The 25,836-nt window shown below is 37.1% G+C and overlaps 2 protein-coding genes and 1 pseudogene across 10 annotated transcripts; 1 reads left to right on the top strand and 2 right to left on the bottom strand.

Moving 5' to 3' along the window:
* Nucleotides 1-1,489: 1,489 nt before the first annotated feature.
* LOC114299194 (protein NLP2) lies at nucleotides 1,490-8,754 on the top strand. 2 transcript variants are annotated; one of them, XM_028243881.2, is made up of 5 exons: nucleotides 1,490-1,877; nucleotides 2,577-3,691; nucleotides 5,592-5,639; nucleotides 5,723-6,725; nucleotides 7,470-8,754. In XM_028243881.2, the coding sequence occupies exons 2-5, from the start codon at nucleotides 2,777-2,779 to the stop codon at nucleotides 8,369-8,371; spliced, it is 2,868 nt and encodes a 955-aa protein (XP_028099682.2). In that variant the 5' UTR covers nucleotides 1,490-1,877; nucleotides 2,577-2,776; the 3' UTR covers nucleotides 8,372-8,754. The 2 variants fall into 2 exon arrangements, with proteins under 2 accessions (XP_028099682.2, XP_028099683.2); XM_028243882.2 differs by having other exon boundaries at nucleotides 1,504-1,877; nucleotides 2,739-3,691.
* Nucleotides 8,755-10,722: 1,968 nt separating this feature from the next.
* On the bottom strand, nucleotides 10,723-20,414 carry LOC114323873 (Pentatricopeptide repeat (PPR) superfamily protein). 8 transcript variants are annotated; one of them, XM_082868160.1, is made up of 7 exons: nucleotides 17,781-20,414; nucleotides 16,932-17,165; nucleotides 16,295-16,396; nucleotides 16,080-16,165; nucleotides 11,836-11,875; nucleotides 11,336-11,458; nucleotides 10,723-11,186 (listed from the first exon to the last, which is right to left on the bottom strand). In XM_082868160.1, the coding sequence occupies exons 1-2, from the start codon at nucleotides 20,282-20,284 to the stop codon at nucleotides 17,039-17,041; spliced, it is 2,631 nt and encodes an 876-aa protein (XP_082724286.1). In that variant the 5' UTR covers nucleotides 20,285-20,414; the 3' UTR covers nucleotides 10,723-11,186; nucleotides 11,336-11,458; nucleotides 11,836-11,875; nucleotides 16,080-16,165; nucleotides 16,295-16,396; nucleotides 16,932-17,038. The 8 variants fall into 8 exon arrangements, with proteins under 8 accessions (XP_082724286.1, XP_082724288.1, XP_082724289.1 ...); XM_082868162.1 differs by having other exon boundaries at nucleotides 16,080-16,157; XM_082868163.1 differs by lacking the exon at nucleotides 11,836-11,875 and having other exon boundaries at nucleotides 16,073-16,165.
* Nucleotides 20,415-22,271: 1,857 nt separating this feature from the next.
* Nucleotides 22,272-23,295, bottom strand: LOC114323895 (dehydrodolichyl diphosphate synthase CPT3 pseudogene; annotated as a pseudogene).
* Between the last annotated feature and the right edge of the window lie 2,541 nt (nucleotides 23,296-25,836).

Below are 25,836 nucleotides of genomic sequence, written 5' to 3'. Positions count from 1 at the left end.
AAACGGAAAAAAAACTAATAATATTCTTGATTTTATTAGATAGTTAAATCAAATCAATAAGTAGAAAGGCAAAAATATTTCTCATGCTTTGTATTTTTTCAGTAGTTAGTGAAACAATTATCTGGAATATTACTATGCATGTAAAATTAATAATATTCTTAGTTTTAAAAATCAGAAAAAAAAATGGTAATGTTCTTAATTTTACTAAATAGGACTATTGGTTTAAAAAAATCTTAGATAGGACTTGAAGTATCATAACATTTATAAATAAGATTTTTGAGTAATTAATTCTTAAAAATAAATGTATTCATAAATTAATAAGAGTAGCAAGCACTTATTAAAAAAAAATTGAAAAGGAACAAATTTAGATGGTTTAATGATGTTTAACAAAAATATAAAGAAAAAATAATAACAAATAACCAAATACATATGGTATATATTTTTTAGGGCAAATTACATATACACCCCTCCAGGTTTGGTTAAATTACAGATACCCCCCTGAGGTTTCGGAAATTACATCCCGCCCCCTGAGGTTTGTATTTTCATAACAATTTACCCCCTGAGGTTTATATTTCATAACAAATTACCCCCTAATTTCTTATGCAAATATAGCATTCAGGGGGGAATTCGTAATTTCTCAAACCTCAAGGGGTATCTGTAATTTTGTCAAACCTGGAGGGGTGTATATGTAATTTGCCCTATTTTTTAAGAGCCGTGTACCGTAAAATTTTATAGTTAAAAAAGTTTGTCTTTATTGATATTTTTTAGAAGTTATATTAAATTTTTTTATAGAACAGACTTTAAAAATATAAAATTTATTTTAAATTTAAAATAATAAAAGTCATTAAAATATAAATAAATAAATAAATAAATAAATAAATCACAAAAAAAAAAGTTAACCCCAAACAAACGCCCGGTTGAATTGATTTGGTTTTGTATTCTCAATCTCAACTAGAGACTACAGTACAGCTGACTTAACATAACAAAAATATTTTAGAGCTCTAATATAGGAGCTCTAATAGTTCTAATGGGAATGTAAGATCTACAATAATTTTAATGAGAATGTAAGATCTACTCTGATGTGATGTTTATACCTTGTCTTTTTTTTTTTTTACTTGAACACATCACTAGAGTTCAAATTAAAACTCTAAATTTAGAGCTCTTTAGCATTCTCCCTTAACATAATCAAAGCGAATTTCATATAGGAATGAATGATGAATGGAAATCTGCTGCCATGGCCGCTTTTTTATTGTGGGTCCTACCTCAGAGGATTAACAGAACAGAAATGACAGACTTTTTAATTTTTATCTTTCCAATCCTTACAGACACATATAAAAATAAAAAATAAAAAATAAAAATAAAAATAAAAATAAAAACAAAAAAAGTAACCGACCACAATAAATTGCGGGTGGTAAAAATTCTCTAAAATGGGGTCCCACCCAACAGAATCTTTTGCAATTCATTTCACACCCTTTCCAATTTTTTCCCTACCCTACACCATATACAGATATAAATGTAAATAACCCAGAAACAGAAACTTAAGAAAGCACTGCCAAAGAAACAAAACTTGAGGACACAAGACAACTGTCTTTGAGAGAGAGAGAGAGAGAGGGAGAGAGAGAGAGCGCACTTTATTTATTGAGTTTGAGATATTTGTTTCTTCTTCTTCTTCTTCTTCTCTGTGGATGGGGGGATTTTAGGAGGAGGGAACAAAGCAACAGCTACAACCACCACCTACTCTTCAAATTTCAGTCATCATCATCATCATCATCATCATCATATTCATATGTGACTCTTTACCAAATCATAGTTTCTGATACATACATACTAGCACAGCATGCCCGCTTAAAGAGTTTCCAAAGAATCTTCACATAAAAGTGAGTCACTTGTTACTTTCTTTTTCCTTTTTTCTTACCTTTTTTTCTTCTCGATCTTACGCTTTCTTCTCTAATTTTCTCACTTTGTTTATTGTATTGGGTTGAGTAGCTTTTGGGTTTCAAGAACTGGGTCAACTTTACTTTTTCATGAAATTTTGTTTAATTCATGCTTATGATTCCTCACTTCACAAATAGGGTTTACCTTTTTTTAATTCCGACTTTATGAATAATCGAAATATAGTTGCGTTTGATTAGGGTGAATTCTCTCGATTTGGGGTCCACCAGAATGCTCTTTCAGGTTGGGTAATTGAGTTTGTTCTTCTAAGTTCATTTTTGTGCTCCAACCAAACTAGCGTTGTGTTTGGTTGGAGTATTTGGGGATGGAATTGGAAAGGGAAAGGAAAAAGGCTTGTGAAATTAAGTGAAATGTAATTATTCATATTTCACCTAACTTTTCATTTTTCTTTTTCAAATTCTTCCTCAAATCTCCCAAACAAACACAGCATAAAGTTTTCCCAGTTCTTGACGAAATGGTGTATTGTTATTTGGGTTTTTTGTTCTGAATGTATTCTGAGTTGGGTTTTCCCTCTCATACTAGTTCTAGTCAAACCGTTTGAGCTTCTACTTAACTGTTATGGTGTCACCCTTCTGTCAAACTCTGTTTGGTTTCTTTCCTCTGAAATGCACTTCTGATTGCAGTTTCAAAGCATTTTATGTTGATGATGTATGTGCGATTCGGGCTGATTGGGTTTTTGAAGACAGACAAAACGAATCCTCCCTGGAAGTTCTTCTTCTTGTTTTTCATATTTACAAACCTTCTCTGTTTCGGGTCGTGACCTTTTGCATTTTTTGATGATCTAGGGTTTATTATGGAGATGGAGACTTGATGATACTTCATTATGGAAGATGGTGCTTTTATACCTAATATAATGTTGGAAACACTTTCAGACAACACTGTGAATTTTGAACTTTTAGACGAGCTCTTATACGACGGATACTGGTTAGAGACCGCTGAAGAATCCAATTTATGGCAGCCCGTTCTGTCCACTTCTAGCCCTTTAAATTTCTCTTCGTATTGCCCTCCTAATTCAGAGACTAAAATGGACCATTTGAATCCAAACCCACATAAGAAAAGCTGTGAAGAAGGAACAGAAAGATCATATTTTGGTGACAATCTGCCTCTGGTTTATCCCCAAATGGATGACCTTATTGGAAGTCAAACACAAAACATGGAAGTTATCCTGTCTGCAGCATCTCCGGGCCAATCAGAAAATTTTATGGTCGATGGCACTGAAATGAGCACAAGATTGTGGATTGCACCAAGTGCAAATCCAAGGCCGATCTTCTCTGTGGAGAAGAGATTAATGCAGGCAATTGAGTACCTAAGAGAATCGACAAGAGATAGAGATGTCCTCATTCAGATATGGGTGCCTATAAAGAGAGGAGGCAAACATGTCCTGACCACTAACAACCAACCGTTCTTTCTCAGTCCCAACTGCAAGAGTCTTGCAGATTACAGAGATATTTCGAGGAACTATCAGTTTGCAGCGGAGGAGAATTCAAAGGACTTTTTTGGGTTGCCTGGCCGTGTTTTCTTGAACAAATTGCCGGAGTGGACTCCTGATGTTCGATTCTTCAGAAGGGAGGAATACCCACGTGTTAATTTTGCTCAGCAGTATAATGTAAGCGGGTCTATTGCACTTCCTGTTTTTGAACGGAGCAGAGGCACCTGTTTGGGTGTTCTTGAGATTGTGACTACTGCTCAGAAAGTCAATTATCGCCCTGAACTTGAAAATGTCTGCAAAGCACTCGAGGTAACTAATGTTTTTACTGTTTTTAATGTCTAGTTTGTTTAAACTATGAAGATCTAAATAAACAAAATTTAGGTTGCATATGGATATGTAAATTTGAATTTGATAATAGATTTAAAATTTTTGTTTGGATAAAAAATATACACGGAGGATTTGAAATTTGGTGATGATATTTACACTACTTCTTTATATGTGTGTATATATACATGTGTATGAATATATATATATATATATATATATAATAAGCTTATAGGGAAAAAAATAAATAAATAAACTTTCATATATAATTCATATTCATATTGTAAGTATACATTAATGATTTTGATTTTGGAGATTGATTAGTACTAGAAAAGGTGGTGGATGTTATATGTATATGTCTACACACACACACACACACATATATATATAGAGAGAGAGAGAGAGAAAGCGAGAGAGAGATGGTTTTGGAATTGAGAAATGCTTTAGACCATTAATTAGTGGTGGCTCTAATGATGTGGCAGTAGGTCCCACCCACTACCAGAGTGTGTTTGTGCCTTGTTTTTTCTTTTCTTTTTTTCAATTGCCACCTCACTAGTTGTGGGATTAGTGATGGCAAATTAGTGGTCTATAGCATTGCTCTTTGGAATTTTCCAACACCAGCCAACAATTTTCCTTCTAAGAGGCATAAGGATGTTTGTTGTGTGATTGGCTACAGTGAGTGATATATACATATCTATATATATGCGTCGGTGTTACAGTCTAACGAAGGGTTGGAAAGAAGTTGAGGGAGAGAGAGGAGCTTGTGTGGATTTGAAATAACGCCTGTTCAGACGTTTTTTGAAATATGTAGCTTCAAGGCACTTAAATCCACAACTGGATTCATAAGGATTTGAAATCATAGCTCCTTATTGACTATCCAAACATATCACATAGATTTGAGTTGTGAATTTCAAATCCACATGATCTGAATCCTTATATCCAAGCAAAGCCTTTTTTCATTGAAGACAAAGGAAATTTAAAGAAAATCTGGACATGACCTGTTGAGTATCCAGTGCCAGTCTGATAGCAGCATGTTATCTTGAATTTTTGTCTAGCATTTGTATAATTTACATGATTTATTCATTTGCTCCTAGCTTTCTAAATGTGCCAGTTTTCTTCAGCTTTATTCATTCTATTGTGTCACTTGCAACCAACTCTATACTAGAGCATGACATGCTGATGGGGATTGCGAAGGCATTGGATGACAATAAATTGCAGAATATAGGAATTTTAGTATATTTAATAGGATTTTATTTCTTTATTAGTAGTTTTCTATTCCTTTTGGTTTCTTAATTAAATAGTGCTTATGCCTTTTTGGGGGACTAGATGTGAATATTGACTATTGAGATTGATAACCGAGAACATTTGCTTGGGAGTGCAATGCCCAGTAGTTTATCTTGAATTTTGAATTTTTGTTCATTCTATTGTGAGTGCAATGCCCAGCATGTTATCTTGAATTTTTGTCTAGCATTTGTATAATTTACATGATTTATTCATTTGCTCCTAGCTTTCTAAATGTGCCAGTCTTCTTCAGCTTTATTCATTCTATTGTGTCACTTGCAACCAACTCTATACTAGAGCATGACATGCTGATGGGGATTGCGAAGGCATTGGTTGACAATAAATTGCAGAATATAGGAATTTTAGTATATTTAATAGGATTTTATTTCTTTATTAGTAGTTTTCTATTCCTTTTGGTTTCTTAATTAAATAGTGCTTATGCCTTTTTGGGGACTAGATGTGAATATTGACTATTGAGATTGATAACCGAGAACATTTGCTTGGGAGTGCAATGCCCAGTAGTTTCTTCACTCTCTCCTTTGTTTTTGGTGCTACATCACACTCTCCCTCATGTTCTTGTCTGAATAAATATTTCTACTTGCAGGCCTTTGATTTAAGGAGTTCTGAAATATTGAGTCCTCCCACAATAAAGGTATATGGATAATATCTGGAAAAACTTGTATAAAAATTAAAAATTCATTCCTAACATCACTCACGGATATGCTTCTCTATTAGGCTTGTGATGATTCTTACCAATCGGCATTGAAAGAGATTCAAGAGGTTTTGAAATCTGTCTGTGACGTGCATGGACTACCTTTAGCTCAGACTTGGGCTCCGTGCATGCAACAAGGTAAAGCTGGGTGCAGACATTCCGACAAGAACTATGCTCGTTGTGTTTCCACTGTTGATTCTGCTTGCTACGTTCCGAATCTGCAAGTCCTAGGCTTTCACGAAGCATGCTCCGAGCACCACCTGCTTAGAGGTGAAGGCGTTGCTGGGGGAGCATTCATGACGAACCAACCCTGTTTTGCCACTGACATTACTGCTTTTAGCAAGACTGAATATCCTCTTTCTCACCATGCCAGGGTGTTTGGATTGCGTGCCTCTGTAGCAATACACCTTCGAAGTGTCTATACTGGATCGGCCGATTTTGTCTTGGAGTTCTTCCTTCCGTTGGATTGCCATGATGCTGAAGAACAGAGGCATATGTTGAGTTCGTTATCCTCTGTGGTACAACATGTTTGCCGGAGTTTACGTGTTGTTACAGACCAGGAGTTAGCGGAAGAAACCATTGACCCTACGGGCGGAGGACTTGATGAAGAAAACACCCGGGAATTGGTGTCTTCGCTTTCAAAAGAACCCTCTCGAGAAGAAGAATCGTCATGGATTGCCCATATGATGGAGGCTCAACGAAAGGGTAAAGCCGTTGCTGTGTCGTTAGGGTTCCAAAAGGAGGAGCCGGAAGAGTTGTTCAAGGTGACAACCCATTCGGATAATGATGGGATGGAGTTCAATTTTGGGGAGGCTTTTTTGGGGCATAAGCAAATTCATCAAGATACTGGATCCAAAGGAAGTGCCAAGAGCAGCGGAGATTTTTCTTCTGTCGGCAGACGTCGTGTATCAGGTGGCAGAAAACCAGTTGAAAAGAGACAGACTAAGACTGAGAAGACTATTAGCTTGCAAGTTCTTCGACAATACTTTTCTGGGAGCCTGAAGGATGCTGCAAAGAGTATTGGGGGTAGGAACATTATTAATTCGTTATTATTCAAACAAATTATATTTGTTCTATTCTGAGTTAGGTAGTTTTCATACTCCACCAGAACACTGAGTAAACTCTTCATTAGGCACTTTAGCCTTTCAGGATGTAGTTAGTCAGAACACCATGAGAAGATTTCTTAATATTTTTCGCAGCCCAGAATCCATTCTCCACATTAAAAAAAAATAAAAATAAATAAAAAAAAAGAAAGAAAAGGGTTTCTATTGTTTAAAAAGTGAAAAGAAATGGAAAATATGCTCAAATCCCAAATTTGGAAAATATATAATGAAATCCACTATCAGTTCAATGACTTCTAATGTAAGCTCATCTTTAATTCAATTTCTTTCATCATCGTTCCCTTTCTATTTGTGTTTTCACTTCCATCTTTGCTTATTTATTGTAGGTGTCCCAGTATTATATGATAATTCCTTGACGAAATCTTGAGCTTATTTAAATTATTCCTCATTCCAAATAATTTCCAATTGTCAAACCTCTTATAATGTTATGGATTCCACTGTTGCTGACTACAAGATTGGGATTGATGTTTAAATTTTGTTCAGAAAACCATTAGATCACAAAGTTCTTTAGAGTTCAAAACTGTATGCAAGTTGTTCTTAGAATGTCTCGGTTACATTGAAAGTTCTTGTTCTTGTCATATGATTTCATGCAAATTAGCCATCATCAGCTTGCCTGTGATTCGCTTACCTGGTTTGTTCCGTTTTGCAGTGTGCCCCACTACCTTGAAAAGGATATGCAGGCAACATGGCATCACTCGGTGGCCTTCACGAAAGATAAAAAAGGTCGGACACTCATTAAGGAAACTCCAAAATGTAATTGACTCAGTGCAAGGCGTCAAGGGTGCTATTCAACTCAGCTCGTTCTACACCAACTTCCCAGAACTAAGTTCTCCAAATTTACCTTCCACGACAAGCCCTCTCTCCACATCGAAGATGAATGATCAGTTGAAGCAGCACGACACCCAACCTGAGGCCAGCCTTTTTAGCCCTGTAACCACTACCTCAAAATCTCCCTCCTCTTCCTGCAGCCAAGGCTCCTGTGCAAGTTTCTGCTGTTCCACAGAAGCTAAGAAGTTGCCACCTGTCACTGTCCTTCACGCCTCAGGTGGTGGAGATGCTGCATTGGTAGAACAGCCCAGTGGGGTGCTAAAAAGAGCATGCAGTGATGCTGAATTACACAAATCGGGTCAAGAGGAAACCAAGCTTATTGGAAGATCCAAAAGCCACAAATGTTTCAGTGAGCTTCCAATGCTTGATGCCGTGCAGACTTCATTACCAAAGAGTGGCAGCCAGGTTTCAAGACGTGGGAGCAGTTTTAAAATAAAAGCTACTTTCGGGGAAGAAAAGATCCGATTCAGCATGCAACGAAATTGGACTTTTAGATATTTACTGCAAGAGGTCGCAAGGCGTTTTGGTATGGAGGATAGTAGTAGGATCGACATCAAGTATTTGGACGATGATTCTGAGTGGGTCCTTCTGACATGTGATGCTGATCTCGAGGAGTGTATAGACGTGCACAGATCATCTAGGAGCCACACGATTAAACTCACAGTTCACCAAGCTTTGAATTTGAGCCTTGGGAGTTCTATTGGCAGCAGTGGTGCACCTTAACACACACAATGATCTGTTTGTGGTGACTTGGGTTTAAAATAATAATAATAGAAAATAAATGAAGTATATATAGCTATGATCTTTTGAAGTCTGGTCGGTTTGTTTTCTTGATATAGAGCAAGTAGGTTTTTTTTTTTTTTTTTTTTTTTTTTTGTTCCTTATAAGTGTTGGAATGGAGGGAAGTTAATGTTTTCCTTGTATGATGACACAACTGTCACTAGCTAAGCTAGATTTGAGATTTGAGCACTTCAACTTTCAGAGTCATGTAATGATATCAATACAATTTTTGGCCGGCCTTCTGAGGCTGGCCATCTACACCTTTTTTAAGTAATGAGAATTGACAGATGCAGTGAAAAAGTCTTTTGATTCTGCATTTGCAACTAGTTTTGTCTTTTGTACAAAGGGCATCCAAGTTATAATGCAAGCCAAAAAGGTTCTTTAATGCTTGGATTTGTTGAAATATTTTTAAATATTCAAAGTTGTTTTGGGTTTTTCAAAAGTTTCCATCTTATGTTATTTATTTGCTTTTAGGAAGCCTTGTCCCGCATAAGAAAAAGATGAGAAAAGTAATGTATTAATAAATGAAGTTATGAAAGACTCTTAATTTAAAGAGAATCAAGGCCATACTAATATGTACGAGTGTGCTTCACCAAAGATATTTAAGAGTCTTTTTGTCGACAACGTAGGCTCGGTGTGCATGGTTAATGGGGACAAATAACATTTTAAGGATAGTGACCTATTTGTCAAATGATATTTCTTATAACTTTTTTTTTTTTTTAATTTTTTTTTATAGGAAACTAAACATAAAAATTGAATTTTGTTGACAACATTTTTTTTTTCTTCGCATTTTCTAGTTTAACCAACAAAAAAAAATGCTTTTTCCGTTCAATCCTTTCTTTTTCTTTATTTTTTCCCTCTCCACAAATACTGCTTTGAAACAAAACAAAAAGGATTCCTAATATAATTTTGGTGTATTTTCGTGCCTAATATCTTTCCAATCATAGGTGCTTGCTTAAGGGTTAATTACAATTTACCTCCTTGTGGTTTAATACAAAAACACATTACCTCCCTAATATTTAAAAATGTACACAAAAACCCCTTGTGATTTGGAGTGAGATGCAAAATTAACGGATTCTATCAAAATTAACAGGGTGTGTTATGCACTCACTAAATTGAGCGTGTGACAAAATTAAAATATTAAATGACATTTTTGCCCTTTTTTCTTTTTGTTTACCTTTTTTTTTTCCTTTCTCTCTCTATTCCATTCTTCTTTTTTTTTTTTTTTTTTCTTTTGTTTTTGTTCTTCATTCTCTCTCTATATATATCCTCTCTCCTTTTTTGGTTCTCTCAGCCACTCATCAGCACATGTTCTTCTCTTCCCCCTCCTTTAATGGCTAAAAATCTACACCCACCTACATGCAATATTGGTTCCCACCCATTCGGTAAACAAAGCACCCCTTACTTACCTCATGGACTAGCCATGATTGACACCAAAACCCAACCTCAAATACAGAGGTGTTGTGCATATTAAAACTCACTATAGGTGGTGTGTCGTGGTGTTGTGCACAAAACAAAGGTGTTGGGTTGGCCTTGCTAATTTTCACATATTTATGGTGAGCATGTAAACGTATACATCAATTCAAGGGAACTTTTATTGATTAAAAAAAAATTAAAAATTTCAAGAGAATTAATTTGCCAAAGTGAAAGCATTAGTGGCCAAATCTTCTCACCTCATATATCATGTCCGCCATAAAGTTATAATAAGAATTAAGTTTTGGATTTGTGATTTGTGATTTGAAATTTGAAATTTTCTTTCCTATCTCCTGTTGTTTGGATCTGCAGTAGATCACCATTGATGGTAGCTATTTGGGGGGTTTATTCAGCCATGGATTGGCTATCTTGGGTTAGAACCAAATCCTAAAATTCTTCTCTGGTTCTCTCACCATCTGCATAGTGCTACTTATAATTCTTGCAGAGGCACAATGAGTCGGCATCTCAGTAATAGCACTGCCATGGATATATATATTATCCTTGTGTGTGCAAATATTTAAATAATTTACCTTTATGCATGCAATGTGAAATAAGTTTGCTTAAAATAAACTGTATAATGTGTTCTTAATTTAAAACAAATTTTTATACTAACTACATTAAGCGTGTCGTGTTCAAATTGATATTGTTATAAGGTGGTCAAGTTAATGTCTAAGATAATTGACACGTATAGTCAAATAGGTCATGTTAGTGTTGGAGTGTTTTGGACATGAATTAGCGATGACATGACATGAAAATGACATAATACAATCCCTACTATTTGAAGTTACATAATACCATTTGAATTTAAAAGAAAAAAACAATTTGTTTTAAATATGTTACAAAAGTCCACATTTGATTCATGAACCAAACAACAGAGAAGTGGAATATTACATTTTTTTTTTTTTTTTGGATAGGCAACAAAGAAAATTCATCATCATTAAAAAGCTGAAATACAAAGGAGGAGGACAAGAAGTTCATAAAAACAAAAGGGAAAGAAAACAAAATAAAAACGAAAGGGAAAGAAAAGGAAAAGAAAAGAAAAGAAAAGGGAAAGAACAAAAAAAATACTGTTGAACAAAAGTGAATCTTTTAGTACATTTAACCTGGCACAAAGAAACAAAAGGCTGATCTTCTACCCACTTTCTCACCACATCTTGATGGTGGACCAGACATTGAAATCACCTTAAAACCACCTGGACCAGACATTGAAATCATCTTTCTGATAAAAAAAAGACATTGAAGTCACCTTCAAACCACCAAGAAGAATCAAGGAAGATACATGTACCTAAAAACACAGGCACGCACGCACACATATTAAAAACAATGCAAGCCTATTTGGTATTGTTTTCTTTATCAGTTCCCTTCTCATTTTTCAAATTTTCCACAATGAAAGGGTTTAGAAGGCTGAAAACGCTATTGTTTTCGTTTCCTTACCATAGATGAGGTGCATTCTGAGACAGCATCCTGCAGAATATAGGATAGTCCAGCCAGAGATGATCTATAACATTTGATCATGAGAAGCAAACAATACTCCAACTTAGCTTAAATGCGACTCCTCTGCAAGAATACATCCACAAGACAAATTAATATTGCTGAGACCATTTATTGGTGATAAAGAAATTCTAAACAGAAATATTGTGTAATCGTAAGGTTTATGCAGTTGGGCTGCTAAATCTCCCACAACATGAGGGCTACTTACACTATAAAATTTTCTAATATGGATTTTACTAAGCTGAGGTTGTACACATCTTGCAAGTGCACATTGGTCTAATAAAATTGCAAACCTGATTTCCATAGCAATTAGAACTGATTACCATCAATATTTGTGCATGGGAACTAATGGATCTCTTTCCTACATGAGGGTTATATATGTCATAATTGATAATTCTACTAATTTGAAGGCAATAAGTGATTTTATGACTAATATAGCATACCGTGCACAAAGTTTGGCAGCAGCATTCCCTCCTTTTCTACCTAATGTACCAACTCCATCATGAGAAAATAGAGAGAGAATAACACAACTAAACAGAGTCACACACACGCAACACTTCAAAATTATACAGTTAGTTGGGCAGGCTGACACACGAAGCATGATAGATGTTCCAATAGAACTTGATGTCCAATTTTTTATATAACAAAATTTGCAGATGAGACTGGATTCAGTTTTCTAATCAGGATTTCCATTTGATATTCAAGTGTTTGATTAGGCAACATCATTTGCAAACGAGGTTTAAATATAAAGAAAAGAGGAAAAAAAAAATGTTACAAAACTCCATAGATACGGTCAATTAGCGTCTCTCTTAGTTCCATACATGACATTAAGCTTGACAGCAGACTGCCCCTAATGAGAGCACGAATGAACATGATACAATATGATACGGTCACATTGATAAGGAAAATAAATATTCATTTTTTAAAATCTCAAAACACGATGAGGTGGGCATATGACAACAAATAAATATACATTTTTTGTATATATAACATGAAAATAATAACTTCTTTGTTTTTTACATTACAAATATATTTATATTTATTATATCTATAGTAAAAGAACGTTTTTCACATTCTATATGTAGGAAAAGAAATGTGCACAAAAATGTCAAAAAGAGTGGATATCAATTTTAAACAGCTCTATTACCAAACAAATTGGAAGTTCTAGGTCTTTAGGTTTCTAAATTTAAAAAGCCTAAAAGCGGAGTGATTACTAGGTTTGAATCTACATTATAATGATTTTTAATAATTGGCTCTCAAGTTTATTTCTTTAAACTTATAATGTATTTCATATGTATCTAAATAATGAACAGGTACGTCCCCAAAGTGTTTGAAGTGTGCTCAATTCCTTTTTTTTTTTTTTCAAATAGTAGAACATGTTTGAATGCATGTCCAACACATATCGGGGCATGTCTGAAATGTGTAGGAGGCTTAGAGCATGAGGAGTGCCATTGGCATAGAGCATGTCCAAGTGTCATTCTCCAACATAGACACATACTTTTTTAGAAGTGTATGTGTTTCTTACACTACCTCCGCAATACAATGTGCTTGGACATGCTAAGTGTTAAAACCTACCATCACCTACTCCACCTACTACACCTACCACCACCTACTACCACCTACTACACACCTACCACTACCACCTACTACCACCTACTCCACTACATCTCCTATATAAGGAGCCCCTCACCATTTGTAATATACAACAATAACAATCAATAATACATCAATTTTAACATGGTATCAAAGCCATAAGATTTAGGCCTGTATTTTCTTTCTCACCGGCGGGCAGCCGGCCGGCAACTTTGCCTTTACTGCCCGCTGGAATTTTCTACACATAGCTTCGAGTTCTTTGCCATCAACGGCGGCAACATTTCTCCCACTCGAACACCCACCAAAAAATGGGGAGCCTTCTAGAATGTCCTGATCAGACTCCAGCTGAGTCATTGGTTGCATCAAAAGATCTTCAAAGTACTCGTGCATAAGTTGCAACCATGAAACAAGAAGAGAATATTCCAAATGGATCTGGAAGCTAAGCCTGACCATTAGCATCAACATCTTGTGTCTAAAGTACACAGACTGATTTTCTCTCTTCTCTCTCTCAACAAACCCAGCTTTTCTTCTTCTTGAACGAGACCAACCCAGCTTTTTTTTTTTTTTTTTTTTAGAGAAATAGAGAGAATGAAACAAGAAAATAATCTGAAAATAAAAAATGGATAGGAGACACTGTATGGTCGTGTCAGACCGTTGTAGAAGACTGTATGGTTATGGCAGACCGATGTAGAAGACACTGGCTCGTGTCGGACCGATGTAGAAGACAGTTTATGGGGTCATGTCGGACCGTTGTAGCAGACAATGTTGTGACAGTTGTTGTGACAGTTTACGGAGTCTTGCTGGACCCTTGTAGAAACTAACCGGAATCAATGTCGGGACAGTTTACAGAGTCTTGTCAGACCCATGAAGGAGCTAACCGGAATCAATGTCGGGACAGTTTACAGAGTCTTGTCGGACCCATAAAGGAGCTAACCGGAATCAATGTCGGGACAGTTTACAGAGTCTTGTCGGACCCATAAAGGAGCTAACCGGAATCAATGTCGGGACAGTTTACAGAGTCTTGTCGGACCCCTAAAAAGTCGCACCCTCAAAAGGTGTGCCCAATCTGTCAAAAGGCGTGCCATCAAAAGGCGTGCCCAATCCATAAAAAGGCGTGCCATCAAAAGGCGCGCCCAAGTTGTCGGCGAGCACCGAGAGGCGCATGATGCGCGTGTTTGCCTCTTCATCATGGTCTTTATGAACCGAAGCGGAGGCTGAGGCTTGGAAGCATAACAAACCAGTTGAAACCTCTTCGTTCTCTGAGAGCTTGTCGCTAAGAGCTGCAAATCTTGAAACACTCTGTAAACACTCTGTAACCAACCCTTCTCTGAAACACTCAGCAACCCATAACATGGCCTCGTCTTCCCGTTCAGCTACCCAGAATATGGCCTCTTCGTCCCGTGGTCTACTCACTCTCTTTCCCGACCTCAACGAGTCAACAAGAGAGATAACTGGTGCGGTGGCCAGTAAACCTCAACCAAGCGCCTCTGGTTTTGCTCCGTTGAATTTTCCGATGCGGTCGGTGGAGCAAAAAATGGCTTTGCAAACTGATATTGAGGCCAATCAGTATACTTTGAAGTCATGTGTAGAGACCATGACGGCGGTCACAAACCTGTCGCACCGGCTGCAGAGTAGGACAAATGAGATGCAGCAGTTAAACGCCAAGCTGGCTCTGCTCCAACGCATGTATAAGGATGCGCGAGCAGAGATAAGTGTGCTAAAGGCGGAAAATAAGGAGCTGAAGCGGAAGGCCACCGTGATGTTCTGATTTGGAGGTCCACCGTATGCTGTAGTGGAGGAGCAGGGGGGAGTGAACGTGCTCGGCGGCGTGGGAAACACGGAGGCAACACCGTCAAGAGCCGCCCAGGACGGAGGCAAGAAGAAGAGACCGGCGGCAGAGTAGAGAAGAAAAATCCCACTGTTCCGATTTGTGTTGGTTTGGTTTTGTTTTTTTTTTTTTTTTTTTTGATTTTTTTTGATTTTTTTGTGTGGTGTAAAATGGTGATCGGGGTGAGCCCCGACATGAATAAAATGAGTTTGGTGTGCAGTTCGTCTTCTTCCTCTTTTTTTTTTTTTTTTTTTTAAGAGAAATAAAAAAAGAAAGAAATAATAAGAATATATGGGAAATCAAAACGAGAGAGTGAGGGAAAAAGGAGAGTGGTTCACGTGGGTTCTTGGCTCACGGTTTTGTGAAAACCTGCAATGGTTTGTTGTTTTTTTTTTTTTTTTTTGGATTGAAAAAAAAAATAATAAATAAATAAATAAAATAAATAACTAAATAAAATAAAATAAAAGAAAGAAAGTGGAGCAACGTGGGTGGGGTGCAAAAGGTGAAGATGGACTCAGTGGCTTCAGAAGAAAAAAAAAGAAAAAAGACAGTGGCTTCAGAAGAAAAAAAAGAAAAAAGAGGTATGGGTTTGTGCAAAAGTTGGCGTTGGGTAATAGAATATAAGAAACATATACATATATATATATATATATATTAAAATAAAAGAAAGCTGAGTGGGGTTTCTTGAAAAGCATCAGAGTATGTGTTGGTGGGAGAGATGAATCAGACTATTTTCTTGTTTAAAGATGAGTTTGTGTATGACGTCTGTTCCTCTGCAACTCACGTGTTGCACACTCACCTCCATTTCTTCAATAAAACCATACAAAACGGCATTGATCACGCTGTCTGTCGTCTCGCCAAGAGCAAGCAAGAGCAAGCAAGAAAGAGAGAGAGAGGTCGGCGGAGAGGTCGCAGCAGAAAGGCCGACAGTGGGTTGGCGATGAAGCTGCAGCGGAGACGATGACAGCGACGGAGCTTGGAGCTGCGGTGGAGGTCAGTGAGCAAGAGGTGGCGGCCTATGGTGTTGTAGAAGCAGATTGTTCTTTTAACACTAAGTAATTAAACTATTAATTTTGAGCACCCTTTGATATTGCATAGATTTTCCTACTTGTCTAAAGAAGGAATCAAATAAACCTCAAATATTGAAAAACTGGAGAACTGCTATAAATGTCAGACGCATATAACCTATGATACAAAAAAGAAAAAAGGAGAATAAAGTCACATTTGATTCACTAACGTGGAAGTGAATATTCAAGTACATTTAACCTGGCACAAAGATGAATAATGCTGATCTTCTAGCCACTTCTCAGCATATCTTGATGGTGGACCAGACACTGAAATCACCTGCAAACCTCCAAGAAGAATAAAGATACATGTACCTTAGATGAAAAGTTTGAAAACACTGTTGTTTTTTTAGTCGTTTTCGTTTTCTTATCGCAGATGAAACAAAGATGGACTAGATTAATGAGGCTATAACTTACCAATATGTTCCGGGCCGGTTATAGACCAGTCGAGAGGCACCTTCTAAAACAAAATCCAGCAGAATATAGGATAGTCCAGACAGAGATGATCTAACGTTTGATCTTGAGAAATAAACAATACTCCGACTTAGCTTGGTAAATGTGATTCGTCCGCAAGAATACATCAAGAAAACAAATCATAAAGTTTTCTAAAAGGAAGTTTGTGTAATTGCAAGTTATATGCATTTGGGCTAATCTCCCACAACACAAGGTCTATTTACACCATAAAATTTTCTAATTTGGATTTTACTCAGCTGCTGTTATGCCTATTTTGCAAGTGCAAGCTAGTCTAATACAATTACAAACCCGATTTCCATAGCAATTAAAACTGATTACCACAATAATTGTAATGTACTACTTAACGATGAGCCAGAAATTTGGAGCTTTGGGAAGCATCACATAGCTCTGTTAATGGCTTTTTCTGCAAAAATTCATCAATCACACAAGCAACTGTATTGCAACCAGTTTTGGTGTAAACATAAATATTTGTGCATAAGAATGGATCTCTTCCCCACATGAGGGTTATATACATCATAATTTTATTAAGTTGAAGGTAATTAGTGATTTTATGACAAATTACCATGATCTTATTTCTTACCTAATGATGAATGATGTTTCATTGTTTCATTGCTTCAACTTCAGCATTCAACTATCCCTCCAACCAGTATCAGATATTGAGAATCAGTCTCAATGAATTAATAAATTTCATACAATACCATCCCAGCTATCAAAAAAATCATTTTTCTGCGGATGCAGACTTGATATACTTCCTTGACCCCAGCCTTTTTGTACCTGCTTCAGAGTTTTCACTGCTATTCCACTGCCTTCATCTCTGTCCATGATTATTTAATAGACATGATGTTAGCAAGACACCAAAAAAATAATAATAATAATAATGGGTTGAAAAAAATATAGAATTATACTATGAATGAAACAATGACCAACTATGATCCCAGAAAGGGCTCTTGACACCCTGTCTAACATTAAAGAAACAAGCTCACTAGGATAGGCCCATCCACCGCACCTCCCATTGTATTGTTTGATGCATCCAAAAGAACTATACCCATTTCCTACATTCTCAACTGGATGGTACTTGAAAAAAGTGTCCTTCACCTTGAGAGAAAAAAACTAAGTCTTTAGATTGGATGATCAACTTTGGTCTAGGGTGAAACTAATCACTAAATTATATCTCCTCTTCATTTGAGCTACAAACATCATTAAGCAATTTTTGTACCATCATTCTAATTTATCATGGTATAGGATTCTCAAACTTTACTGAAACAGGTAATCAAGAATGACCAATCATGAAACAAATTATGAACTACTGAAAAAGGAAGAAGCAGACAAACCCACCATACTCAAATTGAGTCCCATGCTCATATAAAGCAGTGAGAACAGTTAAGAAAATAAAAATGGAAAGAATAAGAAAAACTCTTAACAGCTATACCTGTGCAGTATGGTCTGCCAATTTCCACCGTACTTTTTTGGTTTCCCACGATTTAATTCCCTCTCATTTCGGTAAACTTTATTTGCCACCTTACCCTCTGAAGCCATCTCCAGCATCTTCTCTGCAAGTTCGTCAGCCTCCCGTTTATTTCCCCTTTCACCTAAACCATCAATTACTGGCATGAAAGATGCAGGATCAAACCCATATCCGTTGTAAATCATCTTTTTCAGAATATCACTGGCGCCTTCCAAATTCTCATCCTTACAAAGACTGTCAATGAGATCTTTGTAGAGAAAGCTCCCTATGTCAAAATATCTATCTAATGCAGCTTCCAACAGTGCCTTGGCTCCCAAGACATCCCCTCCAGCAAGTAACTCGTTGAACATCAAACTATAAAGTGCTTCCTTATGGCCACATATGCTGCGAGCAATATCAAATACCTCTCGTGCTACTCCAAACTCACCTGCCTTGCTAGAAGCCTTAATTACGAATCCAAAGGAAGAAATATTAGGGGATATTCCTCTTTGTAACATTTCATTTAAAAGAGAAGTTGCATCTTCTATTCTCCCTATGTCACACAGGCAGCTAATCATATTATTGTACGTGCAAACATTAGGAGAAACACCTTTTTCTTTCATCTCATCCATCAGTCCATACATTTCAAATATTTGATTTTTACTCCCCAACCCAAGGATCAAAGAATTATAAGTTTGTAAGCTCTTGTTGCAACCTTTTTTCTCTATGTCCTTGAGAACCCGGAATGCTGAGGATATCTTTCCATTTTTACAGAAACTATCTATAAAAGTATTATAAATAACTGAGTCAGGGTACAAATTCTTCCCCATCATTTCAATGAACTTTTTTTTAGCTTCGTCAAGTCTCCCAGCCTTGCATAACCCATTAATTATGATCGAATATGAGACCAAGTCAGGCAGGCACTTCTTCCTGTTATTACCATCATCCAATATGCCAATAAATGAATTTCCCAGATCACCAAGAGCGTCACTTCCGTGACTCCACATTTCACTCACAATTTTAATTGCTTTGTCCACCTTCCCACTTTTACATAGGCCATCAATCACAATATTACAGGTTACAGTATCCAAGCCATAATCTCTCTCTTTCATCTTTTGCAATAAATTTTCTGCTTCTGATACGTTCCCCTTTTTCCACAGGCTGTGCAGCAAAATGTTGCAAGTGTGACGGGTTGGATAACAGCTACTCCTCCCCATCTCATGCAAAATGTTATTGGCTTCAAGTACCTTCCCTTTTCTACAGTATGCATGGAGTAGAGTACTATAAGTAACTGCATCAGGGGGAACTCCACTACCTCTCATTAAACCCATTACCATTCTTGCGTCAGCAAACATTCCATTCTTGCATAGCCCATCCATTACAATGTTATATGAGTAAACATTTGGCTCTATGCCCTTTTTTGCCATCTCTTTGAGGATTAATTGTGCTTCTAATGGCTTCCCATTTCTCACCAAACCCAACAACCATATATTATAGCTCTCCACTTTTGTGAAAACACCATTTCTTTTCATAGACTCAACCAGGGTCTTTGCTTCCTCCAACATTCCTTCCTTGCAAAAACCCTGCAGCATTAGATTAAATGTTATGATATTAGGCTGAGGCAACCCCAAATCTTCATCTATTTGCATATCTCTGAAAATTCTAGAGGCTTCCATAATCTTTCTTGAACTACAAAGAGCTGCAATCCTAGAATTAAATGTAACAACATCTGGAGACAGAGCCTCCTCTCTCATCCTCTCCACCAATTTCTCAGCTTCGTCAGTCTTACCTTCCTTACAAAAACTTGAAATCAAAGTATTGTATATTACTGTGTTAGGAGAAAAACCCATACCCTTCATTGCATCCAAAAGCTCCAAACCTTGGGTAGCAAGCCCAGCTATGCAATACCCACGAACCAAAATTCCAAAACTAAACTCATTGGGCAGACAACCTTTCTCAGGCATTTTATCAAACAACTTCCGGGCATCTTCCAAACGACCAGAATCACAGAGCTGGCCTATCAGAAGATTAAAGGTGTAAGTGTCAGGCGAAAACCCAGCAAAGATCATGTCTTTGTACAACCACGAGATGTAATCGACACAATTCTCTCGAAGAGAAGACTCAATAAGCAAATTATAGAAAGACACTGAGTTGGGTTTAGCAGGGAACTGGGTTCGAATGGATTGAAATTGAGAAATGGCCACATTGGAATAACCAAACTCTGCCAAGATTTTCACCACTGTAATTAGAGAAGTATGGGAATGTTCGAGGGGTTGAGAGAGGAGGAGTCGGTGGAGGGAATCGATCGCCGGGAACATTTTGGCGCGAACAAGGATACGGGTAATGAGGGGAACTGATTGAAGGAAGTGAGGGAGGGAATTGGATGAGTTGGGTGAGGAGACAACGATGCGTTTGAAAAGCTGCCATGCCAATTTGGGGTTGTTGGAGTTCTTGAACAGAGCTTTGGCCAGTTTTTTAGTTTGTTCCATGTAACGGTCGATTTACTTTTCAAAAAATATGAACGTTTTCGAGTCGCTGAACTTGTTTTGTTTGTATAGTTTGCCAGAAATGGCGGGAGAGTCAGTTGACAGATTTCGGACATAAATTTTCAAAAAAAAAAAAAAAATTTGGAGGAAGAGTTTAAAAAAAAATTTAGTTTGCTTGGTTACGTATTTTGAAAATTTAGTTCTAGAGAATGGAATTTTGGGATGATTTGATATTTTGTTGTAGTTAAATAGATGTATATAAGAAAAAATAATTAAAAATGAGAGAAAATAGAGAAAAAGTGATTGATTGAGATTCACGAACAACCACACAGTACCAACTCCTTATTTCGTGTTTACCGATGGCAAAAGAGATTAATTTTGACGAAGAAGATGGGTAAATCTACTCAAATCTGATTTAGATCTACTCAGATCTACATCAGATCGATCTTTGGCCGCCCTTCTCGGTGGCCGTTCCCAGCAGCCTCCCAAAACGACGTCGTTTTGGGGGTTTTTTCGTTTTTTTTTTTTTTTTTTTTTTTTTCTTTCCTTCTTCGCAGAACCAAAGGGAAGGGAAGGGAAGGGAAGGGGAGGGGAGGGGAAGAAGAGAGAGAGGAAGGGGAGGGGAGGGGGTCCGGATTCGCCGAAGACTCGCCGTCGCAGGTCGTCGAGCTCGCCGTCGCAGGTCGTCGAGCTCGCCAGCCGTCCGATCGTCACCTCACCTCCACCTCCGGCCCGCCTCCGCCTCCTCTTCCTCCTCCCCCGGTGATTATGGCCCCCTCCAGTCCGGCCCACCGGCGGCTCCCTCTTCTTCTCCCTTCCTCTCTCTCTTCTTCCCCTCCCCTCCCCCTCTCTCTCTTCTTCCCCTCCCCTCCCCTCTGGTTCTGTTCGAACGAGGAAGAAGAAGAAAGAAAAAAAAAAATCAAAAAAACCCCCAAAACGACGTCGTTTTGGGGGGCTACTGGGACGACCGCCGAGAAGGGCGGCCGAGAATCCGGACTCAATTTCAAGAGCTTTCGAAAAAAGAAGAAGCTAAATTAACTTATGATACTGTTTATGATACGTCACATCAATGATAGAAATAGATGGAAAGAAGAAAATTTAAAAAAAGCTTTGAAAAAAAAAAAAACTAAATTAACGTAATGTTTAGAGAGCCTAACGGCTAACCCCTCGACAATAGCTGCCCTTGGAATAATATGTAGTTTTGGGCCTTGATATGGTCCCCTTCTATGTGCGTTCACTTTCATATTCATTGATGCAACTAAGTTCAAGTTTGACATTTATTAAATAATACGAAAAGTCAAAAAGTCACTATCTTATTTAAATCACATCACTTTATTTAAATCACATCACCTCTCTAACACATCACATCAAACCCAACCCATATAAGCCAATAAATCAAAAAGTGCACTTTTTTAAAACATCCCAAACCAACTCTAAAAGGTGTTTCTTAATGATCTAGTACCCCTCTTTGTTGTTTTGTGTGTATATTCAATATCATATTCAGTCGTAGATACGATGTGCTTTGAGTCATGGAATCATAAAATGAATGTCAGCGTTCTTTTAACAAAATTTTATTTTTTGACAAAATTTCTATGAACCTTAATTAATTATTTATAAACTCTTTCTATTCAAGAAAAAATCGAAAAAAGTGTTAAAACACTCATAAAAAAAAAGTTAATTGTGTGGGCCTATAAGACTCTGCAATATTAAAGTGACACGTTATCTTTTTCACTATTCAAATTGATTTGGTTTGAATTCGAACATTATTTTCCTTAAAACAAATAACCTCAAAAACTTTTAGCAATCCACACACAAATCAATTTCCAAAGGACTGTTTTCTTTGAGCCAAAAAAACAATATGCACCAAATCTGCCATTTATCTTCACATGTGCTGTGAGGCCAGAAAACATTGCACAAACATACATAAATTTGATAGGCCTAAAACTGTGAATTGAATCTTGAAAACGAAGAAGATATCCAATACCATTCATGAAATAATAAGCAGAGGGTAATATTATTGAACTCCACATTTATTTTATTTTATATGTCATCTTGCCACTAGTATAACATATAACAATTAACACAAGTGCTCTCCAATTCTCTCCCACCTACAATATCTAATGTTGCTTCTTTTTCTTCTCCAAATAAAAGTGATTCTGATGGAAATTCAAGACTGCCCAAACCAAGTGCCAAAAATCAATCTCTGGCAAAGTGCAAAGAGAGAATACAAATACGAAAATGCGCTCTGCCAAAGAAGAAAATTGCTCAGTCGAGTCTCCCCTGATGTCCGAATCAAGATGTCTGGATCAGGAGTGATTGCCATGTACATATGCTTTTCAATGTTCACCAAATTTATTTGATCATGATCATACTCTTCAATCCTGGCTTCATTGAATTCTGCTCTTGAGTTTTATTCAGTTTTTAATCGCATGATCTTTGAACAGTATTCACAATCTCATCAGTAGAAGTATAGGCAACACAGATAGACATCACCACTTTAGAATTATTAGCAGTGGCCTCCATAACCCTCTCCCCTGCCACCCTCACAGATTTGTTCAAGAGCTTCAGATTTCCAATAAAATGAACCCTCACTCCATAGCGGTTCACTATGCTTTCTTCCTTCATCAACCCTTCAATCTTTTCCTCCATCAAGTCCATAAGGGCTTGAACTTCTTCGGGTTTTCTCTTTAAATTGTCAATGCTGAAAGCATAGACTGTTACATACTTCAAACCAAGCTCGTAGCAATACCTGAGCATTGATATGAGAGCCAAGAACCCAACCCTATGGCCAGCACTTTCAACCATATTCCACTTCTTGGCGTATCTACGGTTCCCATCCATGATGAAGGCAATGTGATAGGAGATTGGACCGACAGAGAGAACATAAAAAATGCAATTTCGTTGGAAACTACACAGAGAGTCAAAAAACAGCCTTCCCCAGCTGCCTACTTTATCCATGACAGATTCAACTATGCAGAACATGAACTGTTCATAAGGACAAAGTTCCGATTGTCAGAAAAAACATAATGGCGCAATGGGAAAAGAAATCCACTCATGAGTTTTAATAAGCTTCGCAAAGGCATATAGCATGGCAAGGACATGGATAATTTGGTCTATAGTTACTAGAAACTCAGCCAAAAACTGTTCTGGCCAAGTTTTTTAACTCATTGTTTTTTTTGTGTGTGTGTGTGTGTGTTTTTTTTTAGTGAACTTTCTGACATTGTAAGCAACTCCTCGAACATCCAAGATGGTGTCGAAAATTCTACAGAATGCAACAAGGTTTAAAAACAGTTTATTTCACATTTGAATTGAAACTTTGACATCTCCAAGAAACCAGTGGAGAAAGAGATGTGTTATCATAGCATTGTAAGATGTCAATGTTGATGGAAGATGGATTGGAAAGAAGATATTGGTTGGAAGATTCCAAAACAATTAGCCAAACCAAAGCAAACCAAACCAAGCCAAGCCTTAAGTCTTATCAAATGGGGTCGGCTACACGAATCCTTCTTCTCCACACGGTCCTATCAAAGGCCATTTCGTTAGTCAAATTAAGCAGATCCATATCTTTATTTACAACGCTACCCAAATTAATCTAGGCCTACCCCGTCTTCTAACATTTTCATCTACCGTTACAGCATCGTATATCTTCACTACTGCTTCTGTTGGTCTCCGTTGAATATGACCAAACCATCTCAATTGATTCTCTCGCAACTTATCTTCTATCGGTGCTACTCCTACCTATTTCCGAATACACTCATTCCTAATTATGTCTTGTCTAATCTTGCCACACATCCACCTTAGCATTCTCATCTCAGCCACACTCATCTTATCTACATGTTGTTTCTTGGTTGCCCAACACTCCATCCCATACAACATCACTGGTCTAATAGCCGTTCTATAGAACTTACCTTTAAGTCTAATGGGTATTCGTCTATCGCACAGTACTCCAGACGCACTTCTTCACTTACACCATCCCGCTTTAATCCTATGGGCCACATCCGCATCAATCTCCCCTGCTGTTGTGATAATCAACCCTAAATAATAAAAATGTTCACTCTTAGGCAGTTCTTGATTCTTAATCTTCACTTATCCTCTGCTTTCATTGTTATTGTTACTAAATTTATACTCAATGTACTGTGTCTTAATTCTGCTTATCCGGAATCCTTTAGATTTAAAAGTTTTTCTCCAAATCTCCAACTTCGTATTAACTCATTCTCTAGTCTTATCTCCTACCACTATATCGTCTGCAAAAAGCATACACTATGGCATGCCATCCTAGATATTTCTCGTCAATTCATCCATAACTAAAGCAAAAGATAAGGACTTAAGGTAGATCCTTGGTGTAACCCTATAATGAAAAGAAATTCATTTGTCTCTCTAGCAGGCGATCTGGTCACCACCCCTTCATATATGTCCCTAATCACATCAATATAGCATTTTGTCACCCCTTTTTTTGCTAACACCTACCGTATTATATCCCGAGGCACTTTATCATATGCTTTCTCAAGGTCAATAAACACCATATGGATGTCTCTTTTCTTTTCTCTATACTTTTCTATTACTCTCCTCAAAAGATAGATCACTTCCATTATTGACCTGCCAGGCATAAACCTAAATTGATTCTCTAACACCTCTGTTATATCTCGCAATCGGCGTTCTATCACCCTCTCCCATACTTTTATTATATGACACATTAGCTTGATTCCTCTATGGTTGTTGCAATTTTGGACATCTCCTTTATTCTTATAGATTGGCACTAAAATATTCTCCTTTCCACTCATCTAGCATGTTCCTAGTCAACAAAATTTTGCTAAACAACCTAGTCAACCAAGCAACCATTTTTTTACCCAAACACTTCTAAGCTTTAATAGGAATATCATCTGGTCCTAAAGCCTTATTTGATTTCATCTTCTTAAGTGCAATCTCCACTTCAAAGTTCCTAATCATGCGATAGAACCTATAGTTTTGGTTTATCGTATTACTGGCTATTTCTTGCCCTATTGCGGCACCTCCATGTTCCTCATTTAATAGTTTTCTAAAATAGTTCTTCCATCTTTCTTTAATCTCTTCATCCCTCACTAAAACCTTAGAATCCTCACTCTTAATGCACTTAACTTGATTAAAATCTCTTGTTTTCCTCTCCCGTATCTTAGCAAATTTGTATACCTTCTTCTCTCCCTCCTTACTATCTAGTCTAGTGTATAGGTCATCATAAGCTATCAATTTAGTCTCTCTCACTACTTTCTTGACCTCTTTATTAGTCAATCTATAGCTCTTAAGGTTTTTCTCAATTTTATCCTTTTGCCATTTGGGAAATAATCTACAAATTCATAATCATCCCATCCTACTGAGTCATAGAGAGTGAATTTGAAATAATCTCTCCTGAGAAGGTCCAAACTAGAAAACAACTTCTCTGTAACCACCACTTCAAGAGCAAACAATATGAATGCAGGTAAATCAGCGTTACCAAAAAACATGGATATATACCCTACCCAATTACATTTTGGAACACATATTACATGGTTACACTTTCGTTCCAAAATGAGAAATTTAAC

The sequence above is a fragment of the Camellia sinensis genome, chromosome 5 (genome assembly GCF_055761805.1).
Source record: "Camellia sinensis isolate YWXY chromosome 5, ASM5576180v1, whole genome shotgun sequence".
Taxonomy (NCBI): Eukaryota; Viridiplantae; Streptophyta; class Magnoliopsida; order Ericales; family Theaceae; genus Camellia; species Camellia sinensis.
Note: the sequence above shows the minus strand (reverse complement) of the source record. Positions and strands in the feature narration are given on the sequence as shown.

Bases quoted from the DNA above. Each gene is read 5' to 3' on its own strand.
- LOC114299194 (XM_028243881.2), top strand. From the start codon at position 2,777: ATGGAAGATGGTGCTTTTATACCTAATATAATGTTGGAAACACTTTCA. The intron at 3,692-5,591 runs GTAACTAATGTT...TTCTACTTGCAG, and splicing joins ATGTCTGCAAAGCACTCGAG to GCCTTTGATTTAAGGAGTTC. The intron at 6,726-7,469 runs GTAGGAACATTA...TCCGTTTTGCAG, and splicing joins TGCTGCAAAGAGTATTGGGG to TGTGCCCCACTACCTTGAAA.
- LOC114323873 (XM_082868163.1), bottom strand. From the start codon at position 20,284: ATGGAACAAACTAAAAAACTGGCCAAAGCTCTGTTCAAGAACTCCAAC. The intron at 17,166-17,780 runs GTATAGCTGTTA...AATCATGGACAG, and splicing joins TGGCAGACCATACTGCACAG to AGATGAAGGCAGTGGAATAG.